The 15655-nt window shown below is 49.7% G+C and overlaps 1 protein-coding gene across 1 annotated transcript; it reads right to left on the bottom strand.

The window, feature by feature from the left end:
• Positions 1-1639: 1639 nt before the first annotated feature.
• SELE (selectin E) lies at positions 1640-9857 on the bottom strand. The gene is made up of 13 exons (XM_066255102.1): positions 9776-9857; positions 8492-8878; positions 7849-7956; positions 7296-7481; positions 6340-6525; positions 6040-6228; positions 4873-5061; positions 4556-4744; positions 4168-4344; positions 3589-3699; positions 2848-2869; positions 2667-2740; positions 1640-1740 (listed from the first exon to the last, which is right to left on the bottom strand). Exons 1-12 carry the CDS (start codon positions 9831-9833, stop codon positions 2683-2685), a joined length of 1860 nt encoding a protein of 619 aa, XP_066111199.1. The 5' UTR covers positions 9834-9857; the 3' UTR covers positions 1640-1740; positions 2667-2682.
• Positions 9858-15655: the final 5798 nt, after the last annotated feature.

The following is a 15655-nucleotide window of genomic DNA, read 5'->3' as shown; positions in this document are numbered from 1 at the left end:
GGGGTCTCACACCCTGTGAGGTCGGAGCAGCTGCGGTACTTCTAACAGGGCACTTCTCATTGCCAGTGACCAGTCACCGGATTCCTTAAGAAGTTTAAACTCCCTTATAAATACATATAAATACTTGCTCAGGCAGGCTTGCCTCTGAGCAATAAAAACAATAAAAACAATGAGGAATGATCATTAGCCATCCTCAGTGCACAAACCCCGTGGATGGATCCTGTCCATGGGGAGTCCTCATCGTGGATTTGGAACCTCGTGTATTATATCATTCCAGCATTGTCTGTCAGCACATCACACCTGACAAACGTACTTTCGGGAATGCAGAGCACACCTGTACCTCTAACTGGTTTGCTCTAGGAAGACATCCACAGGATTGTACCTTCATTCATTTGCTTATATGCTTTCATCAAATCAGAACACTTGGCCTCATGGAAGTTCTTCTTCATGGAAACCACATATTTCTAAAAAAATAAACCCACTAGACAGTGCACAAGTGTGTACCACAAGCTTTTACTTCCCTGAGACAACTCATGTTTTTAAAAGTAACAGCTCAGCGGTAGAGTGTTGGCCTGGCATGTAGAAGTTCTGGGTTCGATTCCCGGCCAGGGTGCACAGGAGAAGCACCCATCTGCTTCTCCACCCTTCCCCCTCTCCTTTCTCTCTCTCTCTCTCTCTTTCTCTCCTGCAGCCAAGGCTCCATGGGAGCAAAGTTGGCCCAGGTGCTGAGGACAGCTCCATGGCCTCCACCTCAGACACTAGAATGGCTCTGGTTGCAGCAGAGCAACACCCCAGAGGGGCTGAGCATCGCCCCCTGGTGGGCATGCTGGTTGGATGCTGGTCAGGCGCATGCGGGTGTCTGTCTGACTGCCTCCCCACTTCTAACTTCGGAAAAATACAAAAAAAAAAAAGCAACTGTAACAAAAAATGAAATAAAATTCACGTTACACTGGTTAACACTGTACATTGTTAAGGGACAGTATTCATCCTTTTCTTGAAATATATTCACTACAGATATAACATTAGAATTCTGTTAGTAGAGAGGTGGTGATTTAGGATGAATAACTGTTACCTAATCATAGTCCTAATATTTACAAATTTTAAAGTCCCTATAACACTGTACTAAAGTAAAAATTATGGATTACACACTCAATGCAAGTCAAAAGAAGGCAATGTCCAAGAACACTGTAAAAAGCACTGAATCCCACAGGGATAAAAGTGATTAAGACTTTGGTAATCCTCACACATGAGTATTCAGTAGGATTTGCACCATTAACAACAACAATATGTCTTTTTTTTTTTCCAAGTCAGTAACAGAATATCTTTGGCCAATTTGTTTCCTCTAAACTTTTGAGACTCTAACAGCAACTTTGTAATCAGAGGGACAAAGGAATGAAACACTGTCACAAAATACTGGGTTTCCCCGCCAAGGTAGCACCATGAGCAAGGGCGGGTTGGAAAGGGAATCCTGAGATCCCAGAGCCTTGATTTCTTCGCTTCCTCCTGGAAGAGAACATTCTTTCCCGCCAGTAGCCAACACTTCCCAGATCCTGAGAACAGGTTAAAACTGAGGCTTTTGGGTGGCAGGCTGGCCTTGCCCACTGGATTCTGGTCCCCTGATGTTCTCATGGGTACTGTGGTCCCAGCTGCAGTGGGTGAGATGGGCCTGAGATCCAAGGACAGCTTTCTCTCTCTGCTGTCTTCAGGACATCGCTCTAATTCTCTGGATTACCTGCGTTCCTGCAAGTGTTTAACATTGCGTGTCGTCAGGACATTTAATATTCTACATAACAATAGCGACCACAAAACTCATCTTCTGTTCACTGTGTGTACTCTCCCTTGGGTAGTCCAAACATGAGCCTCAAAATCCCACTCAGTCAGGACAGTAAAGCTATTCTGTGTGATGCTGTAATGGTGGGTTGGTGTCATTGTACATTTGTCAAAACCCATAGAACATGCAAAACCAAGCATGAACCCTGATGTAAACTATGGACTTCAGTTAATAATGCGTCAATATTGGGCCATCAATTGTAACAAAATACCATACTAGAGGAGTTGTGCGGGGGGAGCCAGGGCATGTTGGAAGTCTGTACTTTTCACCCACTTTTTCTATAAACCTAAAACTGCACACAAAAAGCTATTTTTAAAATCTATTTATTTGGCAGAGACTTGACCCTTCCAAATTTTCAGAAAGCAGAGCAGAGTGGGGTTAAGATCACAGATTCTAGAACCAGGTTGCCTAGGTTTGAATCCTGGCTATACCACTAATTAGCTTTGAGATTTTAAGCGAGTTACTGAACTTCTCTGTGCCTCCATTACTTCATCTAAAAAAAAAAAATCTAGTAACAGCCCTATCTCACAGAATCTCTAGCTTAGAACAGTTCCTAGAATACAGTAAGCACCACTTAAAGGTTAGCTGTTATCATTATGATTATTAACTTGCATAAATGAACTGAGTCGATCAAGGCCAGACAGACCCTTGCTCCTTCCCTCTCCTTCTACAAACAAATGAAAGCCCATCCCATGAAATACTGTGAAGGTGGCGATTCCCTCCCCCTCCCCCCAACCCCTCCAGAAATGAGCAGATTTGGAGGGCTCAAGGAGCACCACTGAGCATGTCTAGGTGGTATCTTCTCTCAAACCCAGAGGTGACCTTCAAATCATACCTGATTCCTTTTGGACTTAAATGGACTCAGAAGGCAGTTGGTAGGATTTGTCGGACTGAAGGCTTTGGCAGCTGCTGTGGAAGACAGGGGGAGAGCGAGTGAAGACCAGCTTTCAACAGCAAGGGAGGGAGGAGAATGTGCAGGGTGTCATACAGCATGCCAGATACAGAATGCAACTTACCTGGCGGGCACAAATTTCTTTGCTGCAAGAAAAAAGACAACTGTTAAATTGGAATAAATTACCTTTCAGGACACGTCAAATCCGGAAACAGTCTGGCTCTATTCATCATCAGGGGTTGCATACTCAACGCCCTCAGGGCCCCTGCATAACCCGAGCTCAAACACAGCTTGGTGACTCCTAGGACAACGGGCCATGCAGACACTCGCAGAGGGCCCAGCAGCCTCTACCACAAGCTAATAGCAACAGGCTCAGCTTGCCAGATCCATCCTCCAACTTTTCATGACAAGTCCCATATCTGGATTTTATGTGAAATGCTCTATTTCATAAACCTCAGAACTTGAAAAATTTTAAATGCTCTGTAGGTCAGACACATCCAAAGTGTGGCTAGGTGTGTTTGGCATTCCCTATGAGATACACCCCCAGCTTAAGCCTGTTTTCCAGGTAAATTTTTTGGAAACATTGTATCCATTTTCCTGGGAGCACTAATCCTGGCAGGGCCCCGGCCAGACTTGGACAGTGTTCCCACAACTAACATTTCTATTTCCTAAAACTCTTCCCACTTTGACTTTGCTATTAACTCTTTCCCTAAGACTTCTGCTTAATTTTACTGCAGTTTATTATTTCTCTAGAAACCTGCTTTTAACAACTGTTTAAATCTGCGAAAGGGGAACATGTGATTCCGTGTGACACAGTATCCTCAAACACATTTCTGGAGCACATTTCTAAACCCCGCCCCCTCACCTCTCCTCCGAAGACGTTTCAGAAGCCAGAGGAGAAATGACGCTGCTGTCAGGAGGCAGGTCCCACCAGCAGAGAGTCCTGCTGCCAAGGCACTGCTGGATGTGGCCAGAGCTAAGGAGACGGGGGAAGAACAGTCACGAGAAGGAATTGACGTGAAGGTCTTTCTGCTCTGCTCACCTGCCCTTTCCTTGGCACACCGATTATAATGTACCAAGCGGAAGAGCCACGTAGTTCAGTACGTGAGGAGGAGGCTTTAGGGTCAAGACCTCTAAGGTCTGCCCCAACCCTGCCAGGCAGAATGCTAGCTGCCAAACTCTTTCCTGGCACCACCACGCCCTTTCATCCTCCCCCCATCAGCTCTCCTTTTCCCAATTGTCAGAATTCTACTCATTCTATCAACCTGTTGCCTCTTCTGTTTTCTCTACCTCCCTCTAAAATGGAATATTCACCAGCTTCTTAAGCTAGTCACCCCTTCTGGCCTCTCTGGTTTGGGCGTGTTGGATCATCCACTATCTCAGCCAGCCACCTCCCCTTCGTCTCCCTAGTCACCCAGAGGACCGCCATCAATGGACACTTCACCTTCGCAGGTAGGCAGCACCCCAGACCAGTGTCCTGTGGCCTCACACATCAGAGCCGCCGAGCCGTTGAGCGTCCACCCCTCAGGACACGAGAACATGCACGCGGCACCAAACACAGGTTCCCCACTGCAGCTGATGTTCACCTTCCCGGGAGCAGCCAGGCTTGAGCACCGGACCACTGCAAGTGACAGGGACGCAGCTAGAGGTTAAGAAACATCTACCTGAAAATAACTAAAGCCGCTGGCTGACAAACCCGCCCCACAACATAATGTAGAAGCCTACTTTGGTTTCAGCACGTAGGGCATTAGGATCAAGCCCTTGGGGCAGTCCGTGTTCAGCCATGTGTGAGTGCTCCTCCCGCACTCCTTCAGGTCTGAATTTGGTCTTACCATGGCAGGAGGGGACCTCCTGGGTCCACTGTCCCCGAAACGTGCACTCCAGCTGAGCCGATCCATGTAATTCGAAGCCTTCCTTGCAGCTGAAGGCACAGGAGGACCGGTAAGTGAACTCTCCAGTGGGGGCATGAGCACACCTCGCCAGGCCACTCGGGGGCTGGCGGATGGCGGCACATTTCACAGCTGGAAGACATGAGCGAGCACGTCAGATGTGCATGTGTGTCCCGGCAGCAACAGGTGCACCGAGCAACCAAGTCCCTCGCCCTTCAACAGTTTCTGATCGTAAAAGAAAATATAAACAAAAGATGCACCTTCGCACGTGGGCTCCCTGCTGTCCCACTCCCCAGTGGGGCCACACTGGAGCCTTGTGGGTCCTTTCAACACAAATCCCTGCTCACAGGAGAACTCACAGCTGGACCCAGGTCGGAAACTTCCAGAAGCACCGGGAAGACAGTACACGGAGCCTCTCTTGGGGCTGGATAAGGCTCTGCACTGCAAAGCTGAAAACACCAAAACAACGGTCAGGAAATGGAACGGGAGAGTACTCGGCATTTGGGCCAATGAACCCAGTTCATTCTGGACAAGGAAATGCTTGGAGGACTTGCGACTCTATTATGCCCTGGACAGCTAGGAAGACAGTGGTGTTGGCTTTGAATTCCAACCCCTTGCTTAACAATGGCACTAATCAGAGGACAGCCCCTAATAGGACCAGCGGTTCCTGAGAACTCTTCTGACCTGCAAAAGAAGGTAGGGGCCGAGAGAGATTTTGTGTAGTGAGAGAGCAATTTAGGGATCCCGGACGCTCACAGATGATGCCAGAGAAAGGGCACTACAAAGGCAGCTGTGTGCATCTTGTCTGCCCTGCAGCTTGTTTTTCCCTTGTGGCTTTTCTGCCATTGGAAAATTCTTCTCTGCCCTATTGGGCCACAAGACTACCCGTGCCTGACAGTGAAACCTGCTTACTTTCTATCACCTTGCTCTTGCTTTAACATGAATTAAATTTTGGTGTGTGTGGATGGATTTGAGGTATCTTTCTGTTGGATGTCACACTCGAAACATTCTCGACACTGCTAGCTCTATGCAATGTCAGAAGCAAGGGATGACCAGGGTTTGGGCAAGAAGTCGTGATCCTACTTTAAACATTCTCCAATGTGATGTCCCCTCAGACGGAGGCTTCTCTTCCTATTTCACGCCCACATTTCTCTATTCCATGCCCACATCTCCCTATCCCATGCCCACGTCCATGAGGCCCTGTAAGTGCGGCACCATTAGGGGGACCCAGCAGGGCGTCTGCTCTTACTACATGGCGGTCCCCTCCCCGGGGGAGTGCTGGTTCTTGAACCTCCAAGACAGAAGATGAGTGCTGCCCACGGACTCCAGGGTCCACCATGAGCATAGGCAGCTGGTCTCACTCTGGCTGCCCGCGTCTGAGGATTGCTTGTTGCTCTTTAAGAAAAAAGGGGAGAGTTCGGGCTCACCTTCACACACCGGGGCTCGCTGTGTCCACTGCCCTCGTGCTGTGCACTGCACCTGGGCTGGGCCCTGCAGCCGGAAGCCGTCCACACAGGTGAAGGTGCAAGATGACCGGAAGGCAAGCTGTCCAGCAGGGGAATGGCTGCAGCTCACGGAACCATTCCGAGGGTGGCTGAGGGCGGCGCACGTCACAGCTGTAACACAGATACCCACTTAGCCGAGCTGGTCCGGCTCGCCCATCCCAAGTAGAGGTGGAGTAAAAAGCCCATGGGCAGTAAATCCCCACATGGAGCTAGCCACTCTACCTGTGCACGTGGGCTGCTCGTTGTCCCAGGTCCCCGAGGAGGTGCACTGGAGGCGCTGGGGTCCCGCTAGTTCGAATCCTTCCTCACAGCCAAATGCACAGGTTGTGTTCCACGGGAAGGTCCCGGGGCTTTGGGAACATTCCACCAATCCATTGGCAGGGTTCGTCAAAGGCTCACACTCGGCCACTGGGGGTTTGAAAGAGCACCATGAGTTTTAGAGACTGATACGTTCACTCCCTGTGGGATTTGAGTTCGTAACTGCGTAAGGAGCCTGCCTGGGAAAGAGTGGATCCCAAAGTCCACCCTTAATTCTTGAGGACATGCACATCCAACAACAAAGTGTGTATGCTTTCTCTTTTTTTAATTGGTGTTCACATCTTTTCTGACTTTTTTCCTTTGTGCTGAATGGTAGCTGATCTAATTTTACCAAATCTCTCATTGGGTAGGTCTCTGATGTATTTTATATGAGGCAAAAGTGAAGAAAGAGCTGATTGTAAGCCAGGCTTGATGACCAGCTGTAATAAAAACAATAGTGGCATACTAAAGACACTGATTTACTTTGTCTCTGGCCTAGAAGTTAAGACCGAGAGGGAAAGAGAGATACCAAGACGGCTGCTTGATTGTCACAGTCCTGACTGAGTCTGTTGTTGAAGTTCAACAGGGAAAGAAGATGGGAGAGTCATTAGGAGTCCTAGACTGCTTCTGTGGTTTTAGGTGTTCTCTTACCGATCACCGGGACCTCAGAAACACCTATTTCAAACACAGAATGAAAACCTCCCTCACACTCAGCAGGGACCATCTGGGCCATATATATTACCGGAGAGAACAGCTTTATTAAAAACAACAACTAAAAGTACCTTCCTCAGAGTTTTGAAAAATATCACAAGTTGGATGAAAAGCTAAGGCAAGGAGGCACGAGTTGGGGAAACGTCCCGCGTGCTCTGGGGGCGACATACCATTGCAGCCTGGCAGGGGCGCGCTCCACTCCCCGGAGGCGGTGCACTGCGTGGCCTCGGTGCTGCTGGGCCGGTAGCCCCTCTCGCAGCTCACGGTGCAGGAGGAATTGTAGCTGAAGTTCCCCAGGGGGTGGGTGCAAACCAGGCCTCCGTGCTCGGGCGCGTCCTGGGCTTGACAGGCCACAACTGCAGAGGGAAACCAAGTCAGTTCCGTCCCTCTCTCGGCTCATGGAAGGTGGGGGGAGCCCCGGAAGCCACAGCTACTGTTTACTGAACGTTTCCTGAAAGGGTGGCGTCTGCATTCATTCCCATGGCCCTGACCACATGCCTGTGAAGCCAGTACTTCTCTCACCCTCGTTTTACAGGGTGGAAGCTGGGACTCCGAGCTTTGCTGCCTGGTCAGGGTGCCACAGGGAGTGCAGAATCTGGGAGTTGACCCTGAGGCTCTGATGCCTCAGGGAAGGGAAGACCAGCAGACCTGATTCCCAAGCCAGCCAGCACCTGGGATGCTGCCCCCACCTCAGGTGAAGAAAGGGGCGACGTCAAGACTCACCATGCTCGCAGTGGGGTCCGCTGAAGCCGGGGTAGCACCGGCACGTGGAGCTGTTGATGGTCTCCACACACTCACCGCGGCCGCTGCAGGCTGTCTGGGTACAGGCGGCTGTGGGATGCACAGTGCACAATAAGGGGGGGGGGTGAGCACCTGTGACGTTGGGATCAACAGTGTGGAACGGAGTTGTCACCGTGAGATGAAGGGCTTTACACAGGGCCAATGCTGAGCTATATGCTCAACCATGTTAAACCTTGATGTTAATATACGGATATGACTGGCACCAACACCAGAAAACTCACATTGTCACAAACTCTAAAGATAGTTCCCCTGCCACAAATCAACAAGGGACTAAAGTAGGCACTGTGCGTATGTGTGTAGACACACCCATATGTGTATAGACCTGTCTATGCATGTATGTATGTGTGCATACATATATTCTTGCCTACTACATTCAAAGAAGCAAAGAGATGCTTTGTCAGCCAAGCAGACCGTTTTAAAACCAGATCTTTTAGGACATAATATCCACAGTCGAGACTAACATTTGCACAGTGTCAACAATCTGTCCCGATGCCCACGCACTGAGACCACGCCCCGTGCCCCGCGCGCTGCCCCCCCCCCCCACGTGCCGCCCTTGCGCACCCACCTGCGTAGCACAAGGCGAGCTTCTTCTTGCTGCAGCTCTCGTCATTCCACTTGCCCGCATCCTTTTCTCTCCGGATGTATATCTCCACGCAGTCCTCGTTCTTCCCCTTGTTGTTGGGCTCCCCTGGAGCCCAGTTCCTGGCTTCCTGGGTCAGAGCCTTCTGGGTCCCTATCCAGACCCACTGGTTGTTGACCTTCCTGATCCCAATCCAGTAGTAAGTGGGTGCGTAGCTGAATGTGGAGTTCAGGTATTCGATTTCTTCCTGGTTCTGAATTGCCACCAGGTGGGTGTACTTTTGCTGACAGTAAGCACTGGCCTCGTCAAAGGTCATGGGTCTTTGGGAGGCGTGGTAAGACCAGGCTCCACTCTCTTTAAACAGGAGGAGCACTAAGGGGGGAGGAGGGGATAGGACGTGACAGGGTGAGAAAGTTTAGTCCCGTCATAGTTTGAATCTGTTAACTGGACTGCACTCCCTCCACATGGCCACCACCACTCCGGTCCACTATTCTTTTTCTATTTTTTTACTGTGGTAAAATACCATTGACCACCTTAATCGTTGTAGTGTACAGTTCAGTGGTAATGCAGACATCCATAATGTGCGGTCATCACCAACCCTTTGCATCTTGTAAAGCTGAAACTTTGTATCTATTAAACTGTAACTCCCCTCGCCCCACCCCCCCACCCCACCCCCCGCACCTGGAGACCACCATTTTTTTTGTCTGTATGATGCTCACTGCTCTAAATACCTCAGGCAAGTGGACTGACACCGCTGTTAGCAGGGCTTTGGGGTGTCTTATTGTAATGTACAGGGGACTTTGGGGTGACTCAAAACTTGTTCGCCTTTTCCAAAGCAAGAAGGGGTTTGGAGGGAGAAGCTTCTGCTTACTTTTGTGACCGAGTCTCCTCTTGGTGCGTGTTCCCTGCATCCCCCCCCCCATACCCTGTCAGTATACCCACTTTACAGTGGGATAGCACTCAGAAACTAAGCTTTAGGGAGCGCCACCAGCCCTGACTGGGGCACTTGGCATGACCATGTCATTGAATCCTCACCGTGCCTCTGGGATCTAGGGGTGCTATGATCAACACCTTGCACATGAGCAAACTGAGACCCAAAGAAGTAAAGGAAACGGCCCCCCTTCCAGGGCCTAGAGACCAGGGAAGCTGCGAAACCCTAGAATGCACAGGGTACCCACCCACGAGGAAGAATTTATTGGGTCCACAATATCACTCCTGCCAAGGATGGGGGATAGGGACCCCCCACTCTAATGAATGACATCAACTCACCAAGAGTGAGAGCCCAGAGAAGCTGTGGAGCCGTCATGGCTTCAAGCGCTCTTTTCATCAGAAGATTGGACTTGAAATGCTTTTCTGGGAAGAAAAAGTACAAAATTAATTCTAGAACGAAACCCCCAGGTAGCCAGTTACTTATATCATTCTACAGGGAAGTCAGTGGCAGGTATCTGAAGATTTTAGGTAAAGGATTCCAGTGCCACAGGCTTTATGTAAAAAGTAAGTTTACCTGAATGAATAGATTAAAAAAAATTTTTTAAATTTTCATCATTTTAGTCAAAGAGAAAAAGCCAGTTTTTAACTCATCTGAATCTATTAAGAGCTCACCCATGTCTTCCCCCCACCTCTCCAGAGGGCTTTTTTTTTTTTTTTTCCTTTTGGCATATCTGTTCTTATTGATCACCTAGGTTTCCTGGCCAAGGCTGCTCTTGCAAACACTTACAGGTCTGTGAAGACGTAGGACGTTGTTTCCCTGTCAGGATTCCCCGTGCGTCCCAGGCTGCTGCGTCCTGCGGCGTCCCTGCTGCTCTTGCAACGCTGATGAGAAGTCAGCTTAGAACAGCAATGCAGTAGCTGCCGCAGCGGTGCTTTATAGGACCGGTGGCTTCCTGTGATTCATGGGAGGATATGTCCAACCCAGGGAAGGAGGAAATCACCAGCAGTGTCCGAAAAGTTCCCCGGGAATATCCACATTGCTAAAACTTACAATGATATCAGCAACCCTGTCCATCAAAACGAATTCCTTTTTTTTTTTTAATTCTATTAACACAAAATGCATGGTCTTTCTTTTTCATCCCATAAAATCTCTGTCTTTAAAAAAAAGTGTTAAAACTTTGCTGATTAGCAGCATTGCTTCTATGATTGTGGGAGCAGTCAGAAGTTCATGAACATGAGCACACTAACAACAGTTTTGTCATCTATGGACCACCAGCCTCGGTTTGCTTACCCAGAGCTGTCAGTCAGTCATGGGTCACCAATCACTTCTTTTTTCTTTTTTCTCTTGTTCTCCATCTTTCAAATTAACCCATTTTAAGGTACTCTGTCTTGCAGAGGGATGAGTCCCAAGGTATACATTAATCCTCAGAGGCTGTGAGTAGTTACGGTGACATTACTAGAAAGAATGCCTCAACATTTTAGTTGGGGTCATACCACTAACATTCACTGAGTGCTGACGATGTGCCAGGCCCCATTCTGAGCATTTTACGTATTCGTCTCTATGGCTCTTAAGCCTCACAATAGTCTATGAAAGAGGTACTCTTATTACCCCCATTTTATAGATGAAGAGATTGAGACACCAAAGAATTTGACCTTTCCCATCCGACAGCGCCGAGCTGAAGGGTTGAAACCCAGACAGGCAATCTGCCAAGCTGACCCACTTACCTGCCTCCCCAAACCCTGGCTTCTCTCGTGGTCAGGCCCCTTGATGAGCCCCCTGCTCTGCCCAAGTCCCCATCCTCTCTTGCCCTCTTCTTCCTAGAGCCACAGTATCCCCACAGCTCTCTGCCCAGAGGGCTGAGGGACACGTCTAGGATTCTGAGACACGAAGGAGGAAGGGGAACGTGGCTCAGCGAGCAAAGGCCACAGTGAGAACGGACCCTTGTCCTCAGCTTCTGGGGACAAAGTAGACAGAGAAGCAGGGGGTGGTCAGCTGTGCTGTACCCAGGAGATGCTGTTGACCCTTTCACCACATTCTCTGGAGATTCTGAGTCAAGAGCCAATCCAGGCCCTGACCGGTTGGCTCAGTGGTAGAGCATCGGCCCAGCGTGTAGATGTCCCGGGTTCTATTTCTGGTCCGGGGACACAGGAGAAGCAACCATCTGCTTCTCCACCCCTCCCCCTTCTCCCTCTTCCCCTCCTGCAGCCATAGCTCAATTAGTTCGAGGACATCAGCAGGTGCTGAAGATGGCTCTGGGAGCCTCTGCCTCAGGTGCTAAAACCAGCTCAGTTGGCAAGCAACATCCCTAGATGGTCAGAGCATCTCCAGTAGGGAGTTTGCTGGGTGGATCTGATTGGGGCGCATGTGGGAGTCTGTCTCTCTGTCTCCTCCCCACACTTAAAAAAAAAAAAAAGAGCAAATTCTCTCTATAGCTAAAGGGGAAAACGATTCTTTTTAAGCCTGACCTGTGGTGGTGCAGTGGATAAAGCGTCGACCTGAAAATGCTGAGGTCGCCGGTTCGAAGCCCTGGGCTTGCCTGGTCAAGGCACATATGGGAGTTAATGCTTCCAGCTCCTCCCCCCCTTCTCTCTCTCTGTCTCTCTCTCCCTCTCTCTCCTCTCAAATGAATAAAGAAAGAAAACGATTCTTTTAAATGTAAATTGAGAGAACTTAAGGGAGAGAACCCAATAGCAGCAGGAGGGATAAGAGAAATGAGTGGAGGAGATTAGTGAGTAAAGGTAATAATTGTTATTATTGTCATCATTATTATGATTATTGTTATTACCAGAGGTATGAGAATCTAACCCCACCCACAGTTGTCCTACATTCTCCCAGACTGAGCCCCTGAGGCTGGGTCTGAAGATAGGAGTCGGGGTGCAGAGGTCTGTCTTCGGGCTTCGGGTTGCTGAAAGGCCATAGACACCCCCCAGGACAGTGCGGAGGGGCAGGAGTGGGGTGACAGCTGACCTTAGCTCTTCACTGTGTTTTCCTATCAGGATCTGATGGGGGCAGGCGCCCACGGGCTAGAGAGCAGCAGTGAGTTGACAAGGAAATTGGGTGAGAGTTGAATAGTTGGGGATGTTGACTCTGAACCCCCCCCATCCCCCCATAAACCTAATTTCCTCCAAGTAACCTGCTGATTAGAGGTGTCTCAAGGCCCCACTGAGTCGCCCAGGCCCTGAAGACACTGCCCGCCTTCCCTGCCCCTGGACTGCTTGGCATTCCCCTCTGGCTTCACACAGGCCGCCTTAAAATCTCCACCTTGGTGGAGACAAGGAGAAAAGGCCAGAAGATGGAGCGACCAGGGCACGCCTCAGGCTCCGCCAACAGGGCTGCTTCTCGCTGAGGCGCCACACTTCCCGGTTCCCTGGCCCTTTTCCTGGAATTTCCCCGCTTCTCTCCGCGACCTTTAATGGGGCAGCGAGGACCTGGGCCACTTTCTCTCCTGGTGCCCAGGCCAGCTCATTGTCACCTTTACGGGGTGGGACGTGCCTGAGGGAGCGAGAGAGCCAGAGAAAGGATTGCTAAGGTTCCCAAGACAGACATTACTGTTTCGTCCAAGGTCTTCTGTAAGCTCTCGGTCGCTTGGGGCACAGGAGATTGTTGGGTTTAACAGCCATGACCACGTGGAGCAAGACCATATGTAAAGGACTTGGGCTTAGATTTGGTTCCTCACAGCTGGCGGGAACCGTGAAGCTTGAGCAGGGGCCTCCCCTCCCCTTCTGCGGCTCTCGGGCCTCTCACCTCTGGGCAGTGTTGCTGGGCGCTCATTTTTCAAAACCTTAGTCCCTTCCCCCAAAACTCTACTCTTCTCACACCCAAAGTACTTTACAGAGTCTGAGGTAGAGGGAGGAAATCCCGATGAGGATTCAGCCCTGTTGACAGGATATAAATGTGGGATGTCTCGCACCCCCAAAACTGTGGGATAGAGTTACTGTCAAGGTCCCATCACGACGCAGAATGGTGCTCCTTGTTGGGTCAACCCATGAGCACATTTGATGGAAAATTGGTCTCGCTCCTTCTACACACGTTCCCCAGGAAGGCTTGTTCGCTCATTTGGGATTTGTAGACACCCTGGGACATCCGAGTCCAGTAGGAGCCCTGGGTGCTCTTGATCTGTGCCCCCACCTTTGGGGGAAGAGAGGGGTTCTCAGACTTCCCTCAGATGAAGAAGACTAACTGAGCAGCTCATTGAAAAATGCACATACTCCGGTCCAGCACTCGGAGGGTCTGACTCAGTCGGTGTGGGGTGGGACCCAGGACGCTTCTCTTTAAATGAATGTCTCAGGTGATTTCTGATATGGCTACCCCAGTCCGACCACACTTGGAGATATGTTGGCCCAGGACCACCTGATTTGGGAGAGACTATGAAGAAGACCCCGTGGGTGGTGCTCAGTTATAGGTACCAGGTTCACTGCAGTTAACCTCAGCCCTCTCTCTCTCGGAAGGCCAGAGGCCCCGTCGCTGACAGCGCTGAGCAAACACAAGGAGTATTTAGTGGGTGTTTTGAATTCTTATACACACATGGCAAGTAAATGCCCGGCGGCCAAAGGAAGAGACTAGCTGATAATGTGACACATGTATGTACGTACCTACATTCTAGCCTACTACTCTCTTTGCTCCTCTTGAATGAGAAGAGAAATTGAATTCCACTAATTCCCTTTCTAAACTCGCTAGATAATACTGAGATAATTTTAGTGTTGCTTTGCTTCCTATTTGGCAGAAGCTTATCTTGAAGCTTCCGTTGTACTGTTTTGGGATCTAAGAATTAACTAATGGGAATATTCTCAAAATGAGCCAACTTGCGGTGAATTCCCAAAAGCGAAGGAAACAAGTGCGGTGGGCTGGCGAATTCACAGAGCTTTTCCTGAGTATAACCAGACTGTTTGCCACAGCGGGCATGGGGGGAACTGTCCCCGGGTTTGAGACAAAGCCCCCTCCCTTGTTTTCCTTGGCCACTGCTGTTCGTTTTGTAAGTCAGAAGTTTCCTTAAGGCTTATTATTAGCTCCCAGCAGACGCATTCTAGCCTGGGCACTTTTTGAATAAAGAGAGGTTGCTGTTCTAAATTGCTCTGTGACTCAGAGCAAAGTTTCCCTGCCTCTTCAAGTCTCAGATTTCCCATCGGGTAGCTGCAAGGGGCTTGACTCCAGTCCCTGCCCGCTGTAACGCATTATGACATAATATATAAACTTCAGAAAAGACACCTATTCGAGCCCAAGGGTTCATTGTTTTATTTCCGTGCTGTGACGTTTCTAGCTAACCATTAGCAATGACACCATCTACAGAGTACCTACTGTGTGCTACACATGCTGTGGACATTACGTCCTACCCATGTCACCAAATGAAAGGTGGTCTGTATTAATTTTGTTAGGAGCACAGACCTAGCGAGGTTCGGGAACTTGCCAGTGTTTTGTTCTGTGTTCTGTTCTCTTCAGTTAAGAAATGGCCGAGCAAGGAGTCAGAGCCGTGTATGGGGTATTTGAAAGCCCATGTCCTTTGGGCTGACTCCACGTCTGCTCAGTTTGAAACCTCAGCAGGAAACTGTACCCGGGTTCTTGCATGAAAGAAAAAAGAAATGTTACAGCAAACTCGTTGGCTTCCCGTACCCCCGCTCCCTGCCCTGCGAGCTCAATGTTGTAGGCTGAGTTCCTTCCAAGCAGCCCCTGAAACAAGTATGTGGTTACACATCTTCTGTTTGGGAGCACTAGTCAGGAAGTGAGGAGGTGATAAGGGAAAGGAAAGGAAGGAGTGAGAGAGGGAGGGAGGGAAGGAGGGAGGGAGGGAGGGAGGGAGGGAGGGAGGGAGGGAGGGAGGGAGGGAGGGAGAGAGGGAGGGAGAGAGGAGGGAGGGAGGGAGAGAGAGGAGGGAGGGAGGGAGGGAGGGAAGAGGGAGGGAAGGAGGGAAGGAGGGAGGGAGGAAGGGAAGAGGGAGGGAGGGAGGGAGGGGAGAAGGGATATTTCCTGGGCAAACACAAGGAATATTTAGGCTGACTGGGTGTTTTGAATTCTTATACACACATGGCAAGTAAATGCCTGGCGGCCAAAGAAAGAGACTAGCTGATAATGTGACACATGTATGTACGTACCTACATTCTAGCCTACTACTCTCTTTGCTCCTCTTGAATGAGAAGAGAAATTGAATTCCACTAATTCCCCTTTCTAAACTCGCTAGATAATACTGAGATAATTTTAGTGTTGCTTTGCTTCCTATTTGGCAG

The sequence above is a fragment of the Saccopteryx bilineata genome, chromosome 2 (assembly GCF_036850765.1).
Source record: "Saccopteryx bilineata isolate mSacBil1 chromosome 2, mSacBil1_pri_phased_curated, whole genome shotgun sequence".
NCBI classification, from domain to species: domain Eukaryota; kingdom Metazoa; phylum Chordata; class Mammalia; order Chiroptera; family Emballonuridae; genus Saccopteryx; species Saccopteryx bilineata.
Note: the sequence above shows the minus strand (reverse complement) of the source record. Positions and strands in the feature narration are given on the sequence as shown.

Excerpts from the sequence above, each read along its gene's own strand:
- SELE (XM_066255102.1), bottom strand. The coding sequence starts at position 9,833 with ATGAAAAGAGCGCTTGAAGCCATGACGGCTCCACAGCTTCTCTGGGCT. Across the intron at positions 6,229-6,339 it reads CGAGCAGCCCACGTGCACAG|CTGTGACGTGCGCCGCCCTC; the intron begins GTAGAGTGGCTA and ends TCTGTGTTACAG. Across the intron at positions 2,870-3,588 it reads GAAACGTCTTCGGAGGAGAG|CAAAGAAATTTGTGCCCGCC; the intron begins GTGAGGGGGCGG and ends TTTTTCTTGCAG.